General features: G+C 39.4%; 2 protein-coding genes across 2 annotated transcripts in view; one reads left to right on the top strand and one right to left on the bottom strand.

Moving 5' to 3' along the window:
* The window catches only part of LOC129765902 (muscle-specific protein 20-like), a 174,167-nt gene that overhangs the window by 86,997 nt on the left and 59,193 nt on the right, over positions 1–27,977 (top strand). The window lies entirely within an intron of this gene.
* Positions 54–16,946, bottom strand: LOC129765907 (myophilin). The gene is made up of 3 exons (XM_055766354.1): positions 16,720–16,946; positions 894–1,214; positions 54–828 (listed from the first exon to the last, which is right to left on the bottom strand). Exons 1-3 carry the CDS (start codon positions 16,723–16,725, stop codon positions 646–648), a joined length of 510 nt encoding a protein of 169 aa, XP_055622329.1. The 5' UTR covers positions 16,726–16,946; the 3' UTR covers positions 54–645.

Genomic DNA, 27,977 nt, shown 5'->3' with positions numbered 1-27,977 from the left:
TTTCTACTGCTACGGAAGAAAGCTGAAATTTCTTTCAATACATCACACGCGACTTTGTTATAATTAAGTTCATATTTTTTATTACTAAACAGAATCAATAAATAGAGACGTAACAAGTAGTAGCATTAAAAAGTAGCTCAAAGATAAGTATTCGGTGAAACCTAGCGATCAGGCGGGAATCTATTTTCCGCATCCAATGTTTGCGTTTTCCTCCGCTCTCCGTCCCGTTTCACCCCGGGGTTATGCATGTTTTCCACTTGTTTATAATACGTAATACAATTTCTTTGCGTGGGCGAAGTGTGGGATGTGGATGTGAACGTCAAACAAGCCCGTCAACCGCAGAGAGAACGGCAGCAAGAGCATGTTATGTGCCCTCTAAAAATAGCAATGACTGCAAAATGTTCTGATCTGTGGCCGCAGCGTTCGGTTTGTGAATTCCTTTTCGGTTTTTGGAAAAATAAATACCTCAAAAGTAATGTGTGAGTTTGTAGTTGGCGTTTTCCAACCGACAACAGCGCCGACGATTCTCGCTAATGTGAATTAAAAATAATATGTAAAGCTAGATGAAGGGGAGTACAGGGCAGAGCGGCAAAATGACGCACGCACTTGTGCCGTGAATGAAAATGAATCTGAGGTTTTCCCTTTTCACATGTGACGAGTGTTTCCAAATCCTCCGTGGCCCGACTGGGAGGCACCCTTATTGTAGCCCATCTGGAGGTTCAGCAAGCCTTCGTTCGCCCGCAGTTGCTCCTCCGTGAATACACGTTCGTTCTTTTCGGCCATCTTGGGACCCAGGGTGGGACCATTGTACTCGGGGTGCTTTTGTGTCTGGAAAAGTAATGGTTTGGCTTGAAAAACTAATCTTGACAATCGCGGCAGAGCCCGGAACATACGATTCGTCCCAACGAGTACAGACAGAGGGTGACCTGGGGAATGTTGCGGCGCTCGAACAAATCCGCCGTCTGGAAGATTTCCTCCTCTGGGACGCCGTACTTCTTGATGGCGGCCTGGAATCGCTGAACGTTCTCCATCAGCTGGAAGTTGGTGCCTCGCTCTTGGATCTTCTTCACCGAACCGGGGACCAACTTGTTGGCCAACTTGCATAGCACAACGCCATCCTTGAGGACATCCTCGTAGGCACCGGGCGGAAGCTTCTCGCCGAGAACCTCGGCGATCCAGTCGAGGACCTCTTTTTCCTGTTCCTTGTTGCGGGGCTGTGGTGAGAAGAGAAACCAAGCCAAGAATGATTAGAATAAACGTTTGTGCAATGTACAAGTACTTCAAAAAACAGTCATTTTGTTTACAAGATTTGTCTCAAAAGTCGGCCCGGCTTAAATCACAGATGACGAATTTTAATGTTGGAACAATGTGGAGCATGATAAGCGGATTCCGAACTTCTCTGCGACAATGTCCATTTGATAGAGTAGCATTTTTATTTTTTGCAAGTGGTGAGAGTCTTGGTTGAGATTTGTATATGATAATGATTTTTGTTCCATTGAAATGATGATTTTTAAGTAAGGGAAAATACTACGTAAAACGAATACGTGCCACGTAAACAAAAACCGCGTAAATTCCGAAATCCGCGTAAATTCCAAAATCCGCGTAAAAATAAACCGGGTAAATTTCAAAATCCGTATAGAATCTAACAAACAGTGAATTATAAATTAAAAACGCGACCCATATTCTAAAAATATGTTGTATAACTGTTTTTTTTTGCATGCTGCAATCATGATATCTGTATATTCTTTTATTTCTCAGCTACTAATCAGTGATACAATACGAAGTTCATTCGTGAAAGGTCACACCAATAAGCACATTGAATTTGTACGCGGTTGATGCGTGCTGCGTAATAAAAACCGCGTAAACTTTAAAACTCGCATAAAAAATACCGCGTGAATGCCGAAATCCGCGTCAATTTCGAAATCCGCGTAAAAATAAACCCCGTAAATTCCAAAAACCGCGTAAAATAAAACCATATATAAAAAAAACCGCGTAAAAAGCGACAAATAATAACTTCTATTCAAATTTTAGCAATTCATAACTGTTGATAGACTTACTTAAATGATTGAGAAAAAATGCTTCATGTCACGATAGATGTCGACACTGTAGCTTCCTCATCATTTATTGGTTGATTGTTTACTTTCTCTTTTTTCTCTGATTTTTCCGATTTTGAAAATCTGTTTATTTATTTTTCTGTTTATTTTGAGTTTCTGGAAGCCATTTTCTTCTGAAATTCGCCAAATTTTTCGTTTCATTCGGATTTTTCAAATGCTTCTGAATTTTTCTAAATTTTTCGAAAATGTTTAGAATTCGACTGATTTTTTTTTGTCTTTATATAAGAGACTTTCAGCCATAAGCGGGTTCGTCTCTGCGATGTTTTAATGATTTTTTTCTGTTTTTTTCTGTCTGAACTTTTCTGAAAGTTTTTCAAAATTTTTTGTTTTGTTTTCTTTGAGCTTATCTAAACTGGTTTAAGTTCGTTTGGCGTTTTCTTTATTTTCTGAATTCCGAATTTTTATTGTTCTTTGTTTTTCTACATTTTAAAATTTTTAAGAATTTTCTATTTTTTTAGATTATTTTTTGAATTTTTCGGAGTTTTGCTACATTGAAAATCTGTTTTTTCTATTTTCATTTTGAATTTATCTAATTTTTTATATATTTTTTATATTTTTTTCTGAGATCAACTGATTTTTTTTCAAATTCTTTCGGTGATTTCTGAATGTTTCTATATTTTTTGGAAACTCTTCTAAATGTTGATGAATTTTTCAAATTTTGTTTTTTTTCCTGCTTTGTTTAGAAAAAAAACCTGAATTCTTCTGCTGTTTCCTGAGCTTTATCATTTTTTTCTTAATTTTTCTGGGATTTACTGATTTTTGTTTCTATTCTGAATTTTCTGATTATTCAATTTTTTCTAAATTTTTCTGACTGTTTCCATATTTTTCTATATTTTTATTAATTTTTCTGAGCTTTTCTGATTTTTTCTTAACTTTTTTGACTGTTTTCTGAATTTGTCTTATTTTGCAGTTTTCTTAAAAATTTGTTTATTTTCAAAAAAGTTTATAAAAAGTTTATCAGAACAATTTTGACAATTTAAGATATATAAAAATTAATATTGACAAAATTTGAAAAAAAATAGAAAAATTCAGCAACATTTAGAAGAATTCACAAAAAATAGAGAAACATTCAGAAATCACCGGAAGGATTTGAAAAAAAAAAAAGTTAATCTCAGATAAAAACATTTAAAAAATATTTAAAAATTAGATAAACTCAAAGTGAAAATAGAAAAAACAGATTTTCAATATAGCAAAAATCGGAACAATTCAGAAAATAATCATAAAAAAATCAAAAATTGTTAAAAAATTTAAAATTCAGAAAAAATAAAACAAAATAAAGAAAAATACAGATTCGGAATTCAGAAAATACAGAGAAAGTCAAACGAATTTAAAACAGTTTAGATAAGCTCAGAAAATAAATCAAAAAATTTGGAAAACATCCAGAAAAGTTCAGACAGAAAAAAAGCATTCAAAAATCGCAAAGACGAACCCGCCTATGGCTAAAAGTCTCTTAAAAAAGACAAAAAACATGGAAAATCGAAAAAAAATTAAACAATTCAAAAAATACAGTAAAAAGAGGGTAAATCTTAGCAATTCAATTTAATTCAAATCAATTCATACAAAAAAAAATAATCAGGAAAAATTAGGAAGAATTTGAAAACATTAAGAAAAACTCAGAAAATTGAATAAAAAATCATACAACTTCAGAAAAAAAAACATAGAATCAGAAAAAGTGAAAATAATTCTGAAAAAAAAATGGAAGACAGGAAAATTTTAAAAAATCTGGAATTACTGAAAATTTGGAAAAATCCCGAAAAACAGGAAAATTATGAAAAAATCTGAAAAATTAAAGAAAAGCAAGACAAAAAAACAGAAACGCTTACAGAAAAAAAAATCCATAAATTCAAAAAAATTCAGAAAAATCAGAGAAATTCAGAAACATACAGACAAATTTGAAAATTTTTAAAGAATTCGATCATAAGAAAAATCCGAGTTCAAAGAATATTGAAAGCATCAAACGAACTTAAAAAAGGAAATTCAGAACAAATCAAAACATTTAAAAAATATATCAAAAATTCAAATTTGAAAATAATCAGAATAGTTAAGAAAAAAGAAAATTTCTTGAATGTTTATCAGAACAATTCAGACAAATTCAGAAAAAAAACAATATTTAGAAAAATTTAGAAACATAAAAGTTTAGAAATATTCGGAAAAGGTCAGAAAATTTCAGAAAAATTTGGATTGAATACAGTAGAATACAGAAACATTCAAAAGAAAATAGAAAAAAATTTGAAAAAAACAGAAAATTCAGAAAAGAAACAAAATCAGATGATCTCAAATAAAAATAGATCGCAAAAAAAAACAAAGGAGAAAAGATCATATAAATATCTTTTTTGGTTCTCAAATGGGGATCAACATAGGGTAGGAGCCTGCCTGTTGGTCTCAAATGTTCCTATCTCACGCCTCCACGAAGATCATATGACGACATTTTTAGATCGGGCGTGAACTGGAAACACACACCTGGTCTTGGCTCCGAGAACGGGTGTCGAAAGTGGCTAAGTGAGGGGGTGCGAGCGAGTCAGAGCGCTATATCTCTCCCGGGGAAGGAATCCCGGGTCATGGAGGCCTTGCCAACCCGCTGTCTCCCGGGCAAAGGAGATACACCCAGACAATGGAGCTAAGGTCAAGACGAATACTACGAATGCGATCACCCGAGGAGGGTCCCCGAACTGGAGCTGGTCCTGGAACGGGCGTAAGAGCGAGCGGCCAGCGGCTGGAGGGCGATGTGCAAGAGCGGGCCACCAGCCGGGTTCAACCCGAAGAGCTACCGCCACACGGAAACAGCAGCCATCGACATCACCCAAGAAACGCTGCGCCTACGAGACGTGTTGCGACTGCCAGACGACAGTCGTCCACACTTGTGGGTACCACTAGGCGCCGGATCATGTGGACACACGAAATGAATGAATTCGTGATCCGCGCCTATTACATCTGCACTGCTTTGGAGACGGACATGAGCGGTCGCTCTCGAATACTAACAATGTTCGAGGAAGCGTATCCAGAGTTCGTCGGGAGGCTTGATCAGAACGCGATGAACGCGAGGCGTAGAGCGATTGTACGCAACAACATGCTCTCCCAAACGCAAATCGACGAGATCAAGCAGCAGGTGCAGAGAGAAATAAGCTCCAGGAACAACAGAGCAAGCGATGTGTCGAGACGAAGTTCAGTACGGCTGAGCAATTCATTCGCGAGTGGGGCACGCGAATCAGCACCAGTGGAGGCCACAGTACAACAACCCCCTGAGCCGGAAGATCCACAGCCAGATCAACAACTACTACGCGATCTGGTCTTCCATTACGACGAGGCGATCTCACAGTTCCGCGACACGGACCCTTTGTCGCGCCCCAGGATCCCGAAGTTGCAGCATTCCCGCAGGCTGACAAGTGCAGTAAAGCTCATGAACGAGCACGTTCTTCCGCTGCACTTGGTTGATGCTGAGAACATGGAGGAGCTGCAACTGAAAGTTTACTGTGCTGCTGTGGCGACCGCCAAAAGTTTAGGATACCGTATTAGGCCAAGAGGCGGACTGCTCCAACATCTCCGTGAAAGGCGTGAGCCTCCATGGCGAAGGAGATTGGAGCAACGGATCCTAAACAAGCGCGCCGCAATTGGAAGACTGATGGCGTACAAAAGAGGCAGCAGATCGGCGAAATTATGTCGCCAAGTTGCTGTGATCGTGCGGCCTACTGAACTTCGCCAGCTGGGAGCTCACCAGCTGACGGAAAAACTCGACACACTGGTACAGCAATTGAGCGTCCTAACTAAACGGCTGAAACGTTACTCTGACTCTGCAAAGCGCCAGGAACAAAATCGGATGTTCAGAGATAACGAGAAAGCGTTCTACGACCACATTAGCGACGAGAAGCCCGACTACCGCGAAGGTTTGCCAGATATTAGCGATGTGACGAACTTCTGGGCTGGTATTTGAGAGACCCCAGTAGAACATCGCGACGGGCAAATGTGGTTAAGACGGGAGGAGGAGAGTTGTGGAGAAATTGGAGAGATGCCAGCTATCATCGTCGAAGAGAACGATGTCCGCGAAGCCTCGCGGTACCTGAGGAACTGGGCAGCACCGGGCCCCGATGGTGTTCAGAACTTCTGGCACAAGAAGCTGACCGTCGCACATCAAAAGATAGTTGAGTGCTTCAACAAGGTGCTACGTGACCCACACAACCTCCCTGAATTCGCCACTCGTGGCATCACATTCCTCCTCCCGAAAGACAGCAACACATTGAACCCATCAAAGTACAGGCCGATAACGTGCCTATCGAGTCTGTACAAGATATTAAGCAGCATCATAACCGCCAAAGTTTCTGCCCACTGCGAACAACACCATATCATCGCAGAAGAGCAGAAAGGATGCAGAAAAAATACGCATGGCTGCAAAGACCAGGCCATCATCGACGCAGCCATTGTCGGCCAGGCGGTTTATAACCAGCGGAACCTAAGCATGGCCTATATCGATTACAGGAAGGCTTATGACTCCATACCTCACTCGTTTCTCGTCCGGGTATTGGAGCTCTACAAAATTGATCCCGTCGTCGTTAGGTTCCTGCAGCATGCGATGAGGCAGTGGAGCACGTCTCTGCACCTTAGCGATGGGGAAAATGTGTTGCAGTCTAGAACGCTGCAGATAAAGAGGGGGATATTCCAAGGCGACTCTTTCAGCCCGCTTTGGTTTTGTCTGGCACTGAACCCCCTCAGTAGGACGCTCAATAGAAACGGTCATGGCTATAAAATAAGGTATGGTGACGGCGCCCACAAAGAAGTGACCCATACCTTTTACATGGACGATCTCAAGGTCTACGCTGATTCACGTCAGCGTCTAGGTGTAGCTATCCGGGTTGTCGAAGAAATAAGCAGGGACATCTGTATGGAGTTCGGCCTCGACAAGTGTCGCTGTGTCCACCTGCTGAAAGGACAACTTACCGAATCCGGAGGCTACGAGGTCTATGACGGCGAGTTCATAAGAGACATGGTTCGTGGCGAATCCTATAAATATCTTGGATTCCGACAGCTCACCGGGATTCGCCACTCCGACATCAAGACGGAGCTGCGAGACAAGTTCTTGAGTCGAGTGAACTGTGTCCTGAGGACTTTCCTCAACGCGGGGAACAAGGTACGCGCGATCAACACATTCGCGGTTCCCCTGCTGACCTTCAGTTTTGGTGTAGTCAAATGGAGCAAAACTAACCTAGAGGACCTTGAGAGGAGGATGAGGAAAGCATTCAAAGAGGCCGGAATGCACCATCCTCAATCGGCACTGGAGAGAGTTTCACTACCACGCAAAGAAGGGGGACTTGGAATCGTCGACATTTCTGCACTGTGTGTTGCCCAGGTACGACAACTGCGCGAGTACTTCGTAGAACGCGCCAACCAAAACGCGCTATACCGGGCTGTCTGCACCGCTGACAGAGGATACAGCGCTCTGCACTTGGCGCAAGCGGAGTACCAACTAAACTGCAATCTGCAGACAGTGGACGAGAAGATTGCAGCTTGGAAGCAGAAGGCAGTGCATGGTGCCCACCCCCATCAACTGGATCGGCCACACGTCGACAAGGCCGCATCTAATCTGTGGCTAACGCGTGGTGAACTCTCTTCAGTAGTAGAAGCCGACATGATAGCCATCCAGGACAGGATAATGCCGACGAGAAACTGCAGGCGGTACGTCTGGCATCAAGACGTTGATGACATTTGCCGGATGTGCCATCAACCAGGTGAAAACATAGAGCACATTATGGGAGGCTGTCCCGTTTTGGCCAACGCAGCCTACACCGAGCGCCACAACAACGTGGCCCGTATTGTTCATCGACAACTGGCGCTCCAATGTGCTCTACTGGAAGACAACGTACCAAACTACCGGTACCTGCCTGCACCTGTCCTGGAAAATGACCGTTTCAAGCTGTACTGGGATCGCACTGTTCTGACCGACCTCTCGATCCACCACAACCGCCCAGATATAATGGTTTACGACAAGAGCGACCGCAAAGTCACCATCATCGATGTCGCTATGCCACTGAACCAGAATCTGGAGGAGACCCACGGTCGCAAAATCTGCAAGTACCGACCATTGGCCGTGGAGGTCAAGGAACTGTGGGGGCTAAGGGAGGTCCCAAGAATTGTTCCAGTCGTTCTCTCTGGAACTGGAATTATCCCGAAGACACTTCTGGAAGCGCTAAAGGTGTTGAACATGGAGAAGGAATTCAAAAGTCGGTCATCCTTAGCACCTGCGCGATTGTCCGACAATTCCTCGGTCAGGACTAAAACAGCACGAGCATGCAGATACGTGCATTCCGCAGAGCCTAGTCCCCCTTTGGCATTCAGAAGCCCGGGGGCAGGTGAAAATTCTGGCTAGGTTCGCCTAGTTAAGAAGTGAGATAAGTCTGCATATAAAAAAGTTAAAACACATCAGAAGCATTTAAAAATCGGAAAAAAAATTATCGAAATTCAGAAAAAAAACGCTGACAAATCTAAATTTAAAATAGAAAAAAACGATTATTGAAATAGAACACATTAGAAAAACTCAGGAAATAATCACAAAAGATCTGAAATTAAAAAAAAAACAGGAAAAATAAAACAAAATCAAGAAAAATACAAATTCAGAACTTAGAAAATACAGGCCCAAACACCAAAGAACTTGAAACAGTTCAGATAAATTAAGGAAAAAAAACGGAACTTTGGAACACATTCAGAAAAGTTCAGATAAAATTATAAAAATCGAAAAGTTGGAGTCATTTCAGGAAAATGGACTGAACCAATTTGTCCTCTCAATATTGGAAGATGGTTTCATTGAAACATCATAAATTTGTATAATGACTTCAATTCGCATATTTCTTGGGCAGATATTACAAATAGCTGAGATCATTCCACCGCAAACTGTGGAATGATTTAATTGACTTGGACACAGTGAGTGATCCTAAAAATATCGTCTGAACATCAGTTTTTATTTCTTTTGGTCCTTTTAATTAAACCATTAAGAATTTTTCGCAAGCTTGTAGCATTCGTTCCGTTGCACTGAGCCCACAGAGCACACACTTCGGATCACACAAGCACATACTTTGTATGCGCGAGCGGTTTGACATTCCCTCACATCGCTGCCATAATTAATGACAACTGAATGGCTGACAACTCGAAATCAATCGTACGCGCTCTCAATTAAAAAGTCCTCACCTCAAACGTGTGCACACGTGCCGCCACCGCTTCACGACCGGAACAGCACCGTTCGTTCGCGGTTCGCTTACGCTCGAGACGAGGCGCGGAAGGTGGGTTTTGAACTTTCCACTTTCGTCGAAATAAGTGGCCACACTCAATCACCTGCTGCCCGGATCACCGAACGAAACTACGAACGAGATGCGGACGGATGGATGGTGGGATAATATTTTCACGTTATTTTCGAAGAAGATGCTCTCGGAAGCCAAAACACTCGAGGTGTGGAAATGCCAACATGAACGTTAGAGGAAAGAAAACCCAACCGTCGATCACATTGACTGTGTTATTAATATTGGGCGATTTTCTTGGTGAAAATACGGTAACGCTGGGGTGTTTACGGGTATTTCACAAGTGGGGCACTATTTTATTTCCCACCTATCTTGGAACACACCGGCGGTAGTGCAACAGGTGAAACGGTTATTTTATTCGTTTCGTATGTTAAATTGAATAGTTTCCGTTTGCTGTGTTTGTTCGACGGTGGTTACGACGGAGCTATGTGGACTTAGTATAAATAGTGTTTGGCCCTTCCTATTGATCTGTCTGTTTACCTAATCCATGTCAGTGGAATTACACATAACACAATGATATGGTTGACCTTGAAGTTTCCTTGATTTCAATTTATTTAGATAATTGAGACGAGCAAAATTTTTGTTTGCATTTCAATCGTTCAAGGTAAACAGTATATTGAAACTGGAGGAAACTAGCCCAAATAATAAAATCAACAAATATTCAAATAATTTGCTTCGCATTTTATTACCAGTCCAGAATCTTAATTGACACAACGTGTAATGCACCATTTTGTTCCACAATATTTCATCGTCTTCCACGTACTTTGAAATTCCAACTTGTTTGGTTTCTCGTTGGAAAATTGGTCATGGTTCTTTTTGTCCTGTTCTACAAGAGAATGTTGCAGGGACCAGGACAAGTGATAATCTTATGGAGCAATATCTCGCTAGTTCGTAATTCTCCGAGTTCATTTTTTCCTGGTTTAAAATCGTTCACGAATCCATCACAAATTATCTAGAAGAAGTGAACGGGAAGGTGCTATCTCATCCGCCGTATTCCCAAGACATTGCTCGTCCAGATTATAATTTGTTCCGGTCCATGGAGTCGACTGTTTCTGAAGAACGGCTCCGATTATGTGAAGAAATCTAAAGTTGGCATAAAAAATTGATTGCTTCAAAACTATTAAACTTCTACCAGCATGGAATTCGTATGTTGTCTAAGGATGGGCTAAGATTGGGACCATCCCGTAGTCTCAATACCACTGTAATTCTTCTCCGCTGTAGTGACAGCTTGCTAAATTAGGCCAAAACTTTACAGGTATATTATGGCCTCAATGTACGGAAGAATACGTTTTTTCATACATTTTGGAATCCATAGTCTTGTTTGTTACGGAATACTGTTTTTTTGTCCGCGGCTGCAAATACCTTGCCAAATCATAACCTTTTCGTGAAACTAGCGACAAAAACAAATTTCAACTTGTTAAGAACATCAACTCGACCAATGGCTTTAAAGAACTTTTATCCGGGAAACTGCCCATAATTCATCTTCACACACGTTTTGTCGTCCATGAGGATGCATTCTTCGTGCTTCGAAAGAACCTCACTGTACAACTTCCGGACAGGTTTTTTGGCTTGCTCAGTGTCCTGTTTGGTTGCTTACTGGTCAACGGACGAATCCTTCTAAAGGTGCTCTGGCTGGCATTAAATTTCTTAGCGATATCATAAAACGACAACCCTGGGTTTATCCTAATGACGCTTAACACCTTGAAATGCAGCTTTCGATCATTAGAGTCTATACGACGCTTGGTATAACAAAGCCGATCGATAGTATGCCGCTCACGGAAATCTTTGAGAACGATGCACGCGGTCGTTCAGGCCAATTTCAACGACATTGCGATTTTTGAACCTGACCACGTTGGATTTTCGAAGTGAGTGTCCAAAATTTAGTATAACTACTTATGCCGGATTTACCAATCATTCACAATGAGCGCGATTTTTTTTTTTCTTCAATAACGATTTTTATTCGTCAACCAATCAGAGCAAAGCGCGAAATCACCCATGGCAGTGCGAAAAAAGATAGAATTCCCCAAGCTTTGGCTGCGAAAATCGCGTTGCTTTGACAGGAGATGCTACATACATCAGCCAGGTGGAACAATATATGCTAGATGGGTGGTGTGGTATTCTAGATTTAGAGTGTAATTGGTATGACAGCACGAGTGTGTTGATTATTACATTTAGAGAGAAATGGATGTCGGTTTTTGAATAATTGATAGTGTTGTGTGTTGTTGATTGTGGGAATATCACATTGGCGATCCTGCCATACTAGATTCGCTGGATAGGAGAATGATTTTATTCAAATTCTCAGATTGGTAAGTGGTAAAAAAAAGAAACGATAAATAATAATTTTGTTTCCAGTTTGGACGGGGAAACAGATGAAAACAATGAGTTAGAAATCGAGGTGGAGTAGTAGAAGAAGTATATCAGTATTGGTAAGCAAAATGTGATTTTTTTTTAATTTTTTTTTTATTTCTGTATTATAGTGACCTTCAACACATTTGGCTGGTTCGTCACTTTTACCTTCCATTTCGGAAGAATGTCGGGAGTGAGAATTGAACTCGTGACCTTTAGCGTGAGAGGTATGGATGTTACCGCTACGCCAGATCGCCTCCACAGCAAAATGTGATGGCGTCATTGTTAATATGGCATTCTATGTGAATATGGAAGAAACAGACACAAGTATTGACGTTGCGATGTGAAAGGTGGTTAAGGCAGTGCATGCGATATCGCTCGTTACACTATCTTCATTACCTTCATTTCCAGTGTTTCAAAATTAAACTGACGAGAAGGGATGCCAGAAAAATGATTTTACTTAGATCAAAACAGTTGAGTCGGGTCAAGCCCAAGGCCATCTTATAAACAAAAAGCATCACACTGAATATAAATCACGGTCAAAACAGTTAAGTCGGGTCAAGCCGAAGGCCAACTGTTTCTAAAAGTTTTGAGTCAAGTATAGCTTTAGGCCGAAACAGTTGAGTCGAATTAAGCCCAAGGCCAACTTATGCAGAAAAGTTATACATCGAGTTTCGGTTACAGTTGAGTCGGGTCAAGCCCAAGGCCAACTTGTACTAAAAGTTTTGAGTCGAGTATAGCTCTAGGCCAAAACAGTTGAGTCGGGTTGAGCCCAAGACCAACTTGTACAGAAAAATTATGCATCGTGTTTCGGTTACAGTTGAGTCGGGTCAAGCCCAAGGCCAACTTGTACTAAGAACAAATAAATAAAATAAAACAATCAAAATTTATTGACATTAACTCAAGGAACAGTTGAGTCGGGTCAAGCCCAAGGCCAACTTGTTTACAACAAAACAGCTGAGTCGGGTAATGCACAATAGCAGCATATACAAGTGAATGGATAAAAGAAATGAACAAACATTAAAAATAAATTAATTGAAATAATTATATAATTACAGAAAATAGCCACACTGCCGCCCATGAAATGAAACAAAAGAAAATAAGCAGCGTTGACGTTCAACCTAATTTCAAAATTGCTTGCACTGATACCAGTCGCAGTTTGCGAACGCGAGTATTTACAATATTTAATGTTAATTTTCTGTAAATATGAGCGGATTTTGGCGGGTGAGTGATATTTTGTCTTCTGGGGAATCAAGTGAAGAACTGGACGAAACTTTAAGATGAGCGATATAATTAAGAATGATTTGGAACGGATTACGGCGAATGGTAACAACTTTTATTGTATTCGGATAAAAGTTAACGAGAGAAATCAAGCGATTCGGCGGATTAGGTTAATTAAAAAAAAAAGATTTTTGTTTAAATAAAACAAGCGAGCGAAGTTTTTTTTTTGTTTTTTTTTTTCGCTAAATTTACCCTCATTTTTATTCAAACAGCGCGGGAGGAAGTTCCTGAATCAAAATAAAGATATCGCAGTCATTTTGACAACACATGAATCACTAACCAAGTATCCTAAGAAGTCCTGTTCGTCTGAAGGTGCATTACCACATAATGGAGAAACAATCACGAAGCGCCTTGACAGTGTGATTATGCTTCCTTTACAATGCAGCCTTTTAATCGCAAGCGATATACTCACTCGCGATATTTTTCAGTGCAGCTCTTTACAATGCCCATAATGAATCGCCAATCGTGATTTTTATTTTTATTTTTTAGCGGCACATAGACAGACGGTTATCCTGCAGTTTCTGACATTTTTATGCACCTGTTTTCAGAAGACGGGAAAAACGAATGACTTCTTCCATGCATTCGGAAAAGCACCACAAAGAATTGAAGCACTGAAGCTGCTGAAGCACATCTTCAAAAGAATATTTGGAAGAGACACATTCTCACAATTGACCAAATCCAACATCGTGTCGTCGAAATTGTAGAAAAATCGACCCCTAATTGAAGGGTAGAAAGGGATCTTCTGTCGAGACAACGCCCATAAATATCACAAGTCGGTCATTTCAATTGTGGAACTACACAAATGGCACTGTGAAATGCTTTTCCACATAAAGGGTGAACACGAAATTATTGCGACACATTCAACAGGGCATAACTTTTTTACCATTGGGTAAAAATCAACCAAATTTTGCACACTTTCTCATTGATGTGTATTGTCTACATGCTGTCAAACACGAAGTCGTGTTTTTCGATTCAACGAAAATGGAGGTGAACCAACGCGAGTCGAGAGAACAAATTCTTTCCAAACACCTGGAATGTCCTGACTTGTCGCACCGGCAGTTGGGGAAAATGTTGAACATTCACCATTCAACCGTCTCCAGAGTATTGAAGCGGTTCCAGGAGCGGTTGACGTTGGACCACGGCAAAGGAGCTGGAAGAAAACCGGGACCGGAGAACAAAAAGACGGAGGGAAAGGTGAAGCGGATGATTGAAGCAAATCCCAACGTCTCAAGCCGTGATTCGGCTAAAAAGATCGGCATGTCGCAGAGCTACGTCCAGAATGCGAAGAAGAGAGCTGGACTACATACATACAAGGTACAGAACTTCCCAAACCGCGATGAGCGGCAACAATCGACGGCTAAAACTCGGGCACGGAAGCTCTACGAGAAGATGCTGACAAAATATGGCTGCTGTGTGATGGACGACGAAACGTGTATAAAATCCGATTTTAAGCAAATTCCGGGGTTGGAGTTTTTCACCGGCAAGAGCAAGTTCGATGTGGACGACAAATTTAAGAAGAAGAAAATGTCGAAGTTCGCCTCCAAATATTTCGTTTGGCAGGCCATCTGCTTTTGCGGACTGAGGAGTGAGTCTTTCGTGACAAAGGGCATATTAAATGGCGAGAAGCGCCTTTTGCCGTTCATGCAGCAGCACGACGAAGCTTGGCTATTTTGGCTAGAGTTGGCATCATGCCACTATTCTAAAAGTGTCCTGGAGTGGTATGAGGCCAATTCTGTCCATTTTGTTCCAAAGGACATGAACCCGCCAAACTGTCCGGAGCTGCGCCCGGTGGAACAGTACTGACAGTCAAAGACGAGAAGGACATGTTAAGAAAATGGAAAAAAAAACTGAGAAACTGGTACCAGATGACACTGTAAAGACTTTGATGGAGCGCATCAAGCAAAAATGCGTTCAATTTTACACTCAACGCTCCATCGATTAACTTTTCTTTTGATTTTTGAAGTATACATATAAAACTACCCTTAAATTTTGGTTTGATTCTAAACATTATAAGAAAATTGACATGACATTTTCGGTGTCGCAATAACTTCGTGTTCGCCCTTTATCTTCACCGTACGTTAAGATTGTATCCAATGTATCCTTATTATATGGCTGCTGTTGACTATAACCTCACAAAATAATGTAATATATCAGAGGAAGCTATTTGGCTCCAATCAAAAGGTGATTACCGACCTTGAAGCGTGTTTTGATAACAAAAATAAATTGTTTTACAGATGGGCGTCGGAATAAAGGAATTATTTTGTAGAAAAAAGCATTTCAATGAATCGAGCAGATTGTCGTTTTGAGGTTGTTGTACTATCAATCATCCTACGATCTCGTTGAGCGATGAGTAACAGGGTTTCCAGCTTCTCATCCGTGATCAGAACTGCGGTGAACGCTGCAGTAATGAAGATGAACTCTGCAGAGAAAAAGAAAACAAAAATCGCCCAGCAAACATTAAATCGTATAAAATTCCATAATTAGACGCAATGTACATACATCCACGACACTTTTGGATGATATATAATGCGTATAACTGGCATATACATGCAAAATGAAGGCGTATATGCCATATTATATATGTATATAAAACCGCACAAAACGATATACGATGCTTTTTACACTGATATGCGATTTGATCCAACAATGTTACGACTTAATCCATCGAAAACATGGAAAATCGTATTTTTGCATCTTATACGATTTTACATACGTGTGATTCATATTTTGATTGATGTTTTTTGCGTTTGTGATTTGATATGAATTTATATGTGACTTATCACGTGCAAAGTTATACGATTTAATGTTTGCTGGGTGTCTAACTCTGACCGGCACTGTAAACATTGGATCAGATGTAGGCTCTTCGAGAATGCTATTATTACCTTCATTCAATCACAATGGCAGAAGTAAAGATGCATTTCTAAATTTGAGATTTAGAAAAAGCCCCAGATGTAATGTAATTTGCGTTGAAATACCTTTAGCATTTCTTTTAACGAATGTAATCGTTTTAAGTGTCTGTTGATTCTGCACAAATAAATTTAGCGTGCGTGTTCTGAACAAAGCAATGATGTTTTGTTGATTTTTGCTAACGGATCGATTTGAGTCGAGTTATGTAACTGTGGAAACTGAATGAACAATAATATCAAGTAAGGCACCGTTTATTCATTATTTCACACACTTGGTAATAAATCAACCAGAGGAATCTTGACAAACATATTCTGATCAATACCAACAGCTCTTCAAGCAAGAGGGATCGTCTTTTTTTAATTGCACTGAATTACTCACATATGTTACTTCAGCTGAGTGTAATCACATTTGGAAATGCTGTAATCTGAAAATTTTCCCAAGAACTAGAACTGCGATAGAAATTGAATACACATCAAATGGTTTTCTTCAATAATTGGAGATATTGGTTAACCTTCTTAAAAGTAAATTCTTTAACATTATTTCTCCTAAAGATGTGAAGGCAACTTTTAAGAACTTGTTTTGTGTAAAATTTTATTTTAATCTAACACTTGCTTGGAAAAAAATTATGCACAAAATCCTGGTGGAAATAGCGAAAAAATGTATCTTCCGAAACCTAAATTCGACGATACAATTGCACACCTTTTCCACAGACGAAATTTAGGATAGAAAGCGAGGTTCAATTCACTTGATTATTTATTATTTATCCGATATTTAAATCGATAACAAATTATTACCGCCATTATGTTTCAGTTGCTTGTACTTCTATCACTTCTGGAATTACTCTGGAAAAACTAATATCTTCTGCTCAACTCTCGTGCCTCTTCCTATCACTTTTCACCGGAACTGCTGGAATAAGCTGGACTTGCCTCAGCTCTGCTTTTGGATATATTATGCTCACTAATTTGGGCCAACCCACCCGATCGCGCCGATTTCTGCGCTCAGACTGAGCTTGGAAAAGTCGCGAAATTGGTTTGGAGCCGTCTTCTGCTGTGTGGGTCCTTTTGGCTGCGTGTGCACATAAGCGCACATACTCTTTACTTCCTTCCTTCCGCTATCACGTTGATGATGTGATGCCGTTACCCCTGCACTCTGCACTGGACTCTCGAGAGATGAGATGGGATGTGAGAGCAGAAAGAGCCGGGCGGATACGCGCAGAGTGCGCGATTGGCTTATGAAACGCGCGCGCAGCTCCGTGCGCGTTGTTTACTAAAGCGGGAAGGTGTTGCGATGTACATATTTCGTCATTTGTTATAATTTCCACTATTTATTTTTCGTTTGCTTTAAGCAATTATGGATTATTGAAGAAAGCGTCAAGGAACTTCATGAATTTTAAAAATAAGATTCAAAGTTCCACTTAGAATCTATAAATCTGTTTTAAAATGTGGGTCTTTTATAACAAGAAGCTCAATTTCATAACCAGTTCCAAAATGATGATTGAAATATGTTTGCGGCTATAGACGAATTTACGCCAACTCGTCTTAGGAAAAAAATAAAAATAAAACTTTTTTTTGATAAAAGATTTCGTTGAAAAAAAAAATTATTCCTAAAAGTTAAAAATCATTTTTCTCAAAAACTTTTTTTTTAATTTACAAAAAAAATTATATGAATAGCCCTAACAATTTACAACAAGTCGTCCATACATCGAAAGATGAGCACTTTTACAGGGAAAAAGTTTTGATCTTTTATAGTTTCTGGAATATAAGGCATTTTGGTATGGAGACCCCTGAAAAAAAAATGTTTTACTCGTTACACTTTTCTCGCGTAAGACATGTTCTTGACATGTTTCTGAATAGGAAAGTTAGCAGAGCATGTAAATCACGATATATATACATACAAATGTTACGAATTAAACATTATTAGTAATTGCTCAAAGAAAAACATGAAAAAGTTGTTATTCGAAAAACTTTTTCTCTGTAAAAGTGCCCATCTTCCGATGTATGGACGACTTGTTGGAAGTTGTAAGGGCTATTCATATCTATTTTTTTCAGAATTTTAAAAGAACATGTTTTGAAGAGAAATGAATTTAAATTTTCAAAATATTTTTTTATTCAATGAATTGTTTTTTCAACAATTTACTTGATATTTTCTAATGAAAACAGAAATTCCTACATTCCTACATTTCATCCTTTGACTATGATTTGGTAGGACTGATAGATTTCGTGTGAGAATTTTTTTGAAATTTTGATTTTTTTTTAACTTTTCTTCGAAAAAAATTACTTCAAAAACTAGAAGATCTACAAAATGTTGGTTAACACGTTGAGCCCAGCGCTGGTCCCTAGGGGCCGACGTTGAGCTTTTCGGGAGGAAAGCGCTGACTGACTGGGACTGACAGTTCGAAATAAGAAAATAAAAATATATACGGTTTGTTTTCGGATGTTTTACAAAATGTGACTACTTTCTAGTCGAATCTCTGACTGATATCTGTTTATACAATAATTATCCTTGGGACCTGGAACCGACATATTGATATTGTGCAAACGCTCTTAGTGCGCGCTGAATGGAAAGCGGAGCAAGAAAAAATCGGGGCTTAACGTGTTAATGAATGAAACGTATAGAACTATTTATGTTTTCATTAGAAAAAATCAATTAAATTGTTGAAAAAAATAATTTATTGGAAAAAAAATATTTAAAAAATTCAAATTCATTTCTATCAAAAACATGAGTTTTTAAAAATTCAGAAAAATAGATATGAATAGCCCTTACAATTTACAACAAGTCGTCCCTACATCGGAAGATGGGCACTTTTACAAGGAAAAAGTTTTTTTTTTATTAATGTTTAATTCGTAACATTTGTATGTACAAATTATCGCGATTTACATACTCTGCTAACTATTTTCTATTCAGAAACATGCCAAGAACATGTCTAACGCGAGAATTTACACACACAAATCTAACGAGTAAAACATTTTTTTTCTCAGGGGGTCTCCATACAAAAATGCCCTATATTCCAGAAACTATAAAAGATGGAAGGTTTATGGCTTCAACGAAGGTTCCTATTTTCATAAAACCTAAAACTTTGTCGAATACACTACATTGTTATCCTGACTTCAACCAAAATTAGGATTAGTTGTAATTTTCTCAAAGAAAGCATTCAAAAGTTTCAAAATGATGATGGTTCCACCTCATTCCCCTACAAAGATTTGAGCGGGACGAGTTATCTTATTGATAATCCTTATATTACGGTATTCATATTTTTCATCAACTAACCAGTATGAAAATTATATTGAAAGGAAAACGGACTGGTTATCTCGCAAACACAGATTACTTATCGAAAGAACGATACAGCTTGAGCTTGAGCTTGGGTAGACTGTACAATTCGTAGTTGCTCTCCGTGATTGACCTGAACCAACCAAATTGCACAAAGAACACACAGAATGACGCTTGGGACTAGCAAATCATTCTCGTTGTGCAATCCTCGGTGATTCGAACTTTAAATGGTCAATAACGACGCCGGCCACGTCCTTACAGTCACCAGGGTAAGGGAAGGAATGTTAGTATGATATACGCCGCCCGAAGGCCAGAAGGGTCGCCTCTATAGCGTGGTTCCCTAGCGTTTATCATGGGAGGGATAGGGATAGTAAGGAGAGGTAAGAATCAGGATTCACTGAGGTAAGTGATGTGATTATAAAAACGCTAACTATCGACCACTTGACGAAATGAAATTCCGAAAATCTCACGAGTCACGATTATCTTTAGGTATCCTGAAAAGGAAAACCACAATCGCGAGGACGGAGAGCTATGGGAAACCTGAGAAGGTAACCAATAAAACTCATCTAAAATCAATTGGACCCACGATATATTCATTTATTCATTTCGCATACTCTATATCTAACTTGAATCGTATCAGCGGAGAATCATCTTTGGGAAACCTTAGAAGGTAACCGAGAAAACTCGTTGAGAATCAATCGGGCTAACGCAATATTCCGTTAATCAACGAGCGTATTATTTATCGAACTGCAACAGTGGGCAAGAATTAAAGAATTATTATATAATTAAAGAACTAATGAATTAAAAATTGAAGAATTAAAGAATTAAATCAAAAGTACTATTCAGACGCATTCCGTTATATTCCAAACTGAACACAGTAAAAAAATGGGGCCATATTCGATAGCTGCCTGATCAACATTTTAAACATATAATATAGAATACAAGATAATACAAGAATTACATATTTACACAAAGGAAATAGGAGATGGAATTAAAAAAAACTGGAGGTTGAAACTTATAATTATTGACGTAGTTGCGCGACATACGTAATAACATGTCACGGCCACGCAAGTGCTAGAAAGAACTTGTCTACTATGCAAAACAATACCACCAATACATGTGATACGTTGTCGCTTCCTCCAGGGTAGCAACACAACACTGATTAGCCCGTTTAATGTACATGACGTATAGGGAAAAGTACCCACACACCCACAAAATAAACACGTTCACCACAGAAAAAACACGTCGATGAAAAGAACCACATCATACAAGACGCGCCTATATATTCATCGGACGGAATTATTACACGAACACTAATAAATTAGAAAGGCTAGTGGCACTTTTGTCCTTCTTATCGCTGCACTTCCATACTTTTGTTTTTGTTTTTCCTTATTCTTCGCGAAACTTTTACGTTTTTCATCGTGAGAGCGATTATATTCGGAGAATGTGTGGGAAAGAACACACGCACATCTATTCAACCTCCGACGACGGTCACAGATATCAAAACACGAATATAAAACAAAGACGAAACTACAAAATGGAAGGCAATAAAATATGACACTGTTTACTTTTTCTTTCTTCGTTCTCGCGCTGTTAAAATATATAAAAAGAAATCCTTCGGCCGTGAAGCGAGGAGAATTTAGTTAATGAGAACACCGATCATATTTCTGCGGTTACAAAATCACAAAAATCACTGCATACGGTTTCACTCGCGAAAATACGAAAAAATGAACGAAACACGAAGCAAACTCTACATATTTTTTCTGAAACAAGTCCCTTTTCTACTTATCGAAAGAACGATACAAGCCATTATCTGATCGTATTTATTCCATGGCATGTCGAGAGAATTTCCCACCCGGGAAGACCCTGGACCGATCGGGAATTGAACCCAATACCTATGTCAGTATTAGCCACGAATTTACAAGGGAATTCTCGCTTTATCAGATCTCCGCCCACGATGCTATCATTTCCGAGTTCAAGCAGCTGAGCAAACCCAAGCCCAGTAACTCTCCCAAGGCATGTCAAGAGAATTTCCAACCCGGGAAGACCCTTGACCGATCAGGAATTGAACCTAATACCTATGTCAGTACCAACCTTGAATTTACAAAAGAAATCCCGCATTACTGGATACCCGACAACGATCTGTTAATCGCTTTCGAGACCAGAGAGCTGAGCAAACCTAAGCCTGATTCCAGCCCAAGATGTGTGCAATAAAGGTGTGACCGTGTCGTCAATAAGTGCGCGAGAGGAAACGGCATAAATATACAGAGGACTGTGGAGAGGGATTTAACTGCAAATAGAGATGTCTAAATTTTTCGTTTATTCGATTAATCGTGGGGTCATTTTTAAATTTAAATTTTTAATTGTCTTTCAGTATTCGGTTAATCGAGCGAATATTTGTTTCTTGTAATCAAAACGAACAGTCATTTATAATAAAAAAAATTATGTCATAATTTTAATAGTTACATTAAATATAATTTTGAAATAAATATGGTGTACTGAAAAGGTATTTCAGTATATTGATAAATTTGCCATTTCATGATTTTTTGAGGAAGATTGAAAAGAGAGCACACCATGAAAATGATGCACAATATTTTTATTATACCAACATAAAATGTTTTCTGTTCAAAATTACCTATTCTTCGAATGTTGTTGAAATATCTGATTTGTGTGTATTTTTCTGCTTTTTCCCTATAACTACTAGTTCAAAAAAAGTATATTTATGGAATCATTGACCACTAGTTTGGTATATTTTCCTTGGCACCCAGAGTTTGGATACTACTATTTTAGAACATGAGTTGAGACCACCTTCTTCAAGTCCGCATGTTACTTCTGCAGACCCTGAATTCTTCATCCCAGTATCCTCCACCAGCAGGGAATCATTTTTATGCTTCAACCGTAAATGGTTTAGCATATTCGATGAATTTCGACGAAACACCAACGAATAAACAAATTTTGCACTGTATTTTTTGAAAAAAATTGTTCCCTTTTTCATTAATCGCGATTACTTTGATAATTATTCGATGTATTCATACTTTGATTTTTAACCATTCGATATAAAATTACTGATGCAGATTTTGGATTATTTGGATTAATCGAACGATTAACCGACGTCTCTAACTGCAAAACGCGGGAAAAATATCTCCATCACCAACCGACACCGAGAGTCGATTTATTCTCTTGATCTGAAACAAAAAATAAGATAGAGTATATTACAAACCTAACTTTAATCGTAAAAGACTTACCTTTCAACTTCTCAATGCTCTTATTGCCACCAAAACAATTCCACACACAAAGAGCAAAAAAAGATATTGCAAAATATTGCAGATTGTTTACATACAAAATCCAAGATGGCTGAAAGGCTTTTTTCATAAGTTGCGCTACCGTATTGTATCTATCGTGATTCCAGCCGATACTTCATTACATTCTACTACTACATTCAACCTGGAGTATAAACGTAGCAACCCTGAATCTGCAACAACACAGAAAAATCTCGTTATAGTAATCTATTGAAAAGATGAATTTAGGAGTATTCCGGTTGAGCTATCCCTAGCTTCACTCCGGTTCCCACATTAAACCCCTTGGAACGTTTTTATCTGATCATGCTATTGTTTAAAGTTAAATTTGTATGTACGACTAAAGGAAACAAAAAATACGACTTAAGTTCCGCAAACAAATAACATACCATCATCATCATAGTCATAAGTTAAGAAACACAAATATCCGTTATAACTTCGTCATACTACATGCTAACATTGATTAACATTGGTTCTATACTGGTTTACAAATCCAAATCATGCTTCTAAAACTCTTTACAAATACTACGGAACATTCGAAGACTTGTTGCTGTCTTTGCTTCATTTGGTAATGTATTGTAAAGTCGATATCCTCTGTAAAAAAGTGAATTTTGGGTACAAGACATTCGAAAGTTCATTGTCCTGAGGTCACTTGCTTGTCTTGTGTTGTATCGGTACATATCTCTCCCATACGTTATCATGTTTTGTAGATAGTTCGGTGTCATACCGTTAGTCATCTTAAAGGGTGTGTCACATCAAATTGCATCTCGGAAAAAACGCTGTAGAAATTTATTTTTTAGGAATTATATCTTCAGCTTTCGCTTATAATCAGATAAGAGTGTATAGATCACGTTGGCCATGCTTCACTGTCAATTTTTCGTAAATTTGGAAAAATGTCGTCGAACGAAAAAGAACGTCGTGAATTAATCCTGCACACTCATTTCGAGAATCCGGAGTTGTCACATCGGGACATCGGTAAGATGCAGGGAATCGTCCAATCCACGGTCAGCAGAGTACTAAAACGATACTTCGAGAACCTAACCATCGACCGGAAGGTGAAGAACGGCAAAAATGGATGCTCCGTCAGTGAAAAAGATCACAAGCGCGTAGTTAAGCAGTTTAGACGTGATCCGAGAAGTTCGGTCCGGGATGTCGCCAATAAGCTGAATTTGTTAAGTTCATTCGTCCAGCGGACCAAGCAGCGGGAGGGCCTGCGTACATACAAGGTTCAGAAGGCTCCTAACCGCGACGAAAGACAAAACATGGCTGTACACCGAAATGCTGACGAAGCCGCATTGCCTGGTAATGGACGACGAAACCTAAGTCAAAGCGGACTTTCGTTAGCTGCTGGGCCTGTTGTTCTTCTCCGCAGAGGACAAATTCAGCGTTCCGGAGGAGATTCGCAAGCAGAAACTATCCAAGTTTGCCAAAAAGTACATGGTGTGGCAAGCGATCTGCTCTTGCGGAAAGCGGAGCGCCCTCTTCGTGATGACCGGCACGGTAAACGGGCAGGTTTACCTTAAGGAGTGCCTACAGAAGCGCTTACTACCACTATTGAAGCAGCACGAGGGCCCGACCATCTTCTGGCCGGATCTCGCTTCGTGCCACTATTCAAAGGACGTGTTGGAGTGGTACGAAGCCAACGGGGTCACCTTCGTGCCAAAGGAAATGAACCCGCCCAACGCGCCGGAGCTTCGCCCAATAGAGAAATATTGGGCGATTATGAAGCAGGCCCTCCGGAAGAACCCAAAAGTTGTCAAATCGGAGGCGGACTTCAAGAGAAAATGGATTTCTGTTCAAAAAAAACTATAACCTGACGTTGTACAGAACCTTATGGACGAGGTAAAGAGGAAGGTGCGAGCATACGGGCTTGGGCTCGAAGTATGAATAAAAAGAAAAAGCCAAAAGTTGTTTAATAGTTTTTATTTTACTGTCTAAAATTTTCAAAAGGATCGGTCTACTGGGCGAATTTCTACAGCGTTTTTTCCGTGATGCAATTTGATGTGACACACCCTTTATATATGAACGTGAGCGTGCAGTACTTAATACGCTGGCTCACTGACCATTGCAGGCATTCGAGCATACATCTTCGTGGAGTCGTAGTCGATCACATATCAATATAAGGCGCATCGTCTTGTTTTGCACAATTTGCATTGTTTGCATTTGCCTCTTATTTGCAAGAAATAGCACAGATGCAAAATAATCAAAATGTGGAGCAATTAGTGCCTTATAGATAGTGATTTTACTTTCAAAGGTCAAGAATCGATTAATTCTACAAAGCATATTTTTGAGCTGCCTTCTTTATAGTATAGTTTACATGTTCGTCGAAGTGCAGCGTTTTGTCAAGAATAACGCCAACATATTTGATCGATGATGTTCTTTCCACCGTTTGCCCATCAATAACGGGTGTTAAAAAAAAAAAGAGAATTTCTCTCTCCAAGAAAATTGCTCTTTGGGCTCCCAAGAAACAGTAGGCGTGTTTGGTTTTGCTAGTTTGAATTTAAGGCTGATTTAGATGATGCCAGTCAGCGCTCTAGTTGAATTATCCAGTGAACAGAGAACAGACACTCTGTTCAAGTTACTTGTACCAGTATCGAACAAGTAATTGGCCTCTAACTTGAACAGCGTGTCTGTTCTCTATTCACTGGATACTTCAACTAGAGCGCTGACTGGCATCGTCTAAATCAGCCTTTAGTCAAAGCAAAGATGGCGTCGAAACAGCACGTGCTCCGCGAACGCATTGTACGGTTCTACGAAACGCATTTCCAGCAAGGAAAAAAGTTCACGGTGGCACATTTTAAGGAAGAAAATGTACCTGTCAGTACGGTATATCGTATTCTGGGTTCCCTGGACGTAGAGCGGAAGGTCGGAACCGACCGTCCGGTGACGATAATGACAAAGCAGAGGAAGACATCGTTAAAGAAGCTGTTTGACAACAAGGACGCAACCAGCCTGCGTGACGCCGGTCGGAAATATGGCTGCTCCCACGTATTGATCCATCGGATCCATCAAGATGGAAGGAATCGTCTGCAGGAAGAAGACGAGGTCGCCGGAGTACAGGGAGGAGCAGATTGAGATGGTTAAATCACAGTGTCGGTGGATGACCAAAAAATACCGCGGAGAGTCTTTCGTTCTGGACGACAAAAGCTATTTTCCGCTGTCCTAAACGCATATTCCAGGAAATGATAATTACTACTCCAGCGACAAGTCATCCACACCGCCTGAAGTGAAATACAAGTTCAAGCACAAGTTTGAAAAAAAGGTTATGTTGTACATCGCCATTTCCGACCGGGGCATTTCAAAGCCTTGGTTTAAGCCGAGCGGTCTGGCAATCAACCAACAAATCTATCGAGAAGAGTGTCTCGTTAAAATCCTGCTGCCGTTCCTGAACGAGCATCACGCGGATGGGAAGTACGTCTTCTGGCCGGACAAGGCGTCTTCCCATTACGCCAAGAAGACACTGGCGTATCTTGGGGAGAAAAAGATACCGTTCGTGCCGAAAGATCGTAACCCAACAAACTTGCCCCACTGCCGCCCAATAGAGGATTTCTTTAGCTCACTCAGTGCCCTAGTGTATTAAAACAATTGGAGGGCCAAGGACACGAAGCGACTGACTACAAGAATCCGGAAATGTATCCGGGAAATGGACGTAAGTGCCGTACAACGTTCTTGTGAGAGCATCGCGACAAAGTTGCGTCGAACAGCAGACCACGGCCCTTACTCAAACATTCACTGACATTTTTTTGAAGAAAATACATTATGTTATTAATATAAAATACTGAAATCGATGAAAAAAAAATATTTTTTTATATGTGATTGAAAAAATTCTCATTTTTTATTTAACACCCGTTAGTCATATCAAGACCTTCATTGTCAAGATTTCGTGTGTATACTACCATGTACTTCGTTTTGTTTATGTTTAACTGGAGTTTCTTCCATTGCAACCATTCGTCTAAGTTTAGCAGCTCGTGGTTCATCTTTATGTAGCAATCTTGCAATGTATCAGCTACAACGAAAATAACAGTGTCGTTAGCAAATAAGCAAATAAGTTCTTGTTAGAAAAACTTTTTCCCTGTAAAAGTGCCCATCTTCCGATGTATGGACGACTTGTTGTTGATTGTAAGGGCTATTCATATAAATTTTTTTGAGAATTTACAAAAAATATGTTTTTGAGAAAAATTAATTTTAATTTTTAAAATATTTTTTTTTCAACGAATTTTTTTTCTCAAAAATGTTTTGATATTTTTTTAATGAAAATTCAAACAATTTTCTACATTCCATTCTTTGACTCAAAATTTAATACGTATTATAGTTTTTGAGTTATACTTTTTGGAAAAAAAGACGGGTGGGTAATGTCGGGGACATAACCGGAGTGACGTAGGACTATGCAAAGGGGACAGCTTTTGTTAAATATATATTTTAAATATATTGTTTTATTTTCTTCACCTACGTGAATACCTACCTATCTACCTGAAAAATGGATTAGTTTACTGTTTACTCTTTATGAATATGTTAATGGTTCTGAAAAGAACCTTTGGTGTTGTGTTTTTGTTATCACTCGATATTCCCATCTTGTTCGGCTAAACCTTCCTGTTTAGCGATTTGTTGTCACTCGCCACAGCTTTCACAGTTGGAAAATTTCTTCCCATCCAGCTTGTGACATATTTTACAGTAAATTACATTCAATGGCACGTCGCATTACCACCACTCAGTATCGGATTGGAGATAATTTTAACCTGTAATTGAACATTTGCGATGACAGTGGTTCAGTGTCGACTTTCAATGTGGGATCATAATTTGGATCTCTATGTTTACAAAAATGTCCAACTAAATAAGTCACATTACATGTCCGTCCAATTAGATAAATGTCGAACTAATTGTAGATTACTGTACTTTCAATCTGGAAACAATTTAAGAATTGGTGAAAATTGAATAATCAGGAAAGTCCCCAACTATCAATAAGCTCAGAACAACTGGCAAATTCACATACTCATCAAATCCTGGCAAACAAATTATGAAAACATCAATTTGTGTTTTATTATTATTTTGGATAATGTTTTAGAAAGCATTGAACTTCATTTCCTAAACTCTTTTTTGGAAGGTTTAATGGCCCTGAAAAGCGCCTTGTTTTATGGAATGGTTCCAATTTAGAAAACTTAGTACTCGTGGTTTTGAAAAAAACCATTTCGAACGCCCTCGATGCCGCCTTGTTCTGGATTTGCCACCAAAGCAGTTTGTATAAAGAACAAACTTTTTTCTTCTGCTACCTGATGCCATTTTGCGATTGCGTTTGTCACTCGCCATTCGCTGCAACTGCCTGTTGTCTTGATGTCCGCCGAACCGAATGTGTTATGTTCCGAATGCAGGTTTTCTTATCGTCGCGAGCAGCTTTGCCAGCTAACTCGATCACTCCGGCGGCCGAAACTCTATAACGCCGGCTAGGTGGACTGGTACACAGGTACTAACGCGCTCGACCTAGCTACCTTTTC

Source organism: Toxorhynchites rutilus, chromosome 1, assembly GCF_029784135.1.
Source record: "Toxorhynchites rutilus septentrionalis strain SRP chromosome 1, ASM2978413v1, whole genome shotgun sequence".
NCBI lineage: Eukaryota > Metazoa > Arthropoda > Insecta > Diptera > Culicidae > Toxorhynchites > Toxorhynchites rutilus.
The sequence above is the reverse complement of the archived record's forward strand: the minus strand, read 5'-3'. Positions and strand labels throughout refer to the sequence as shown.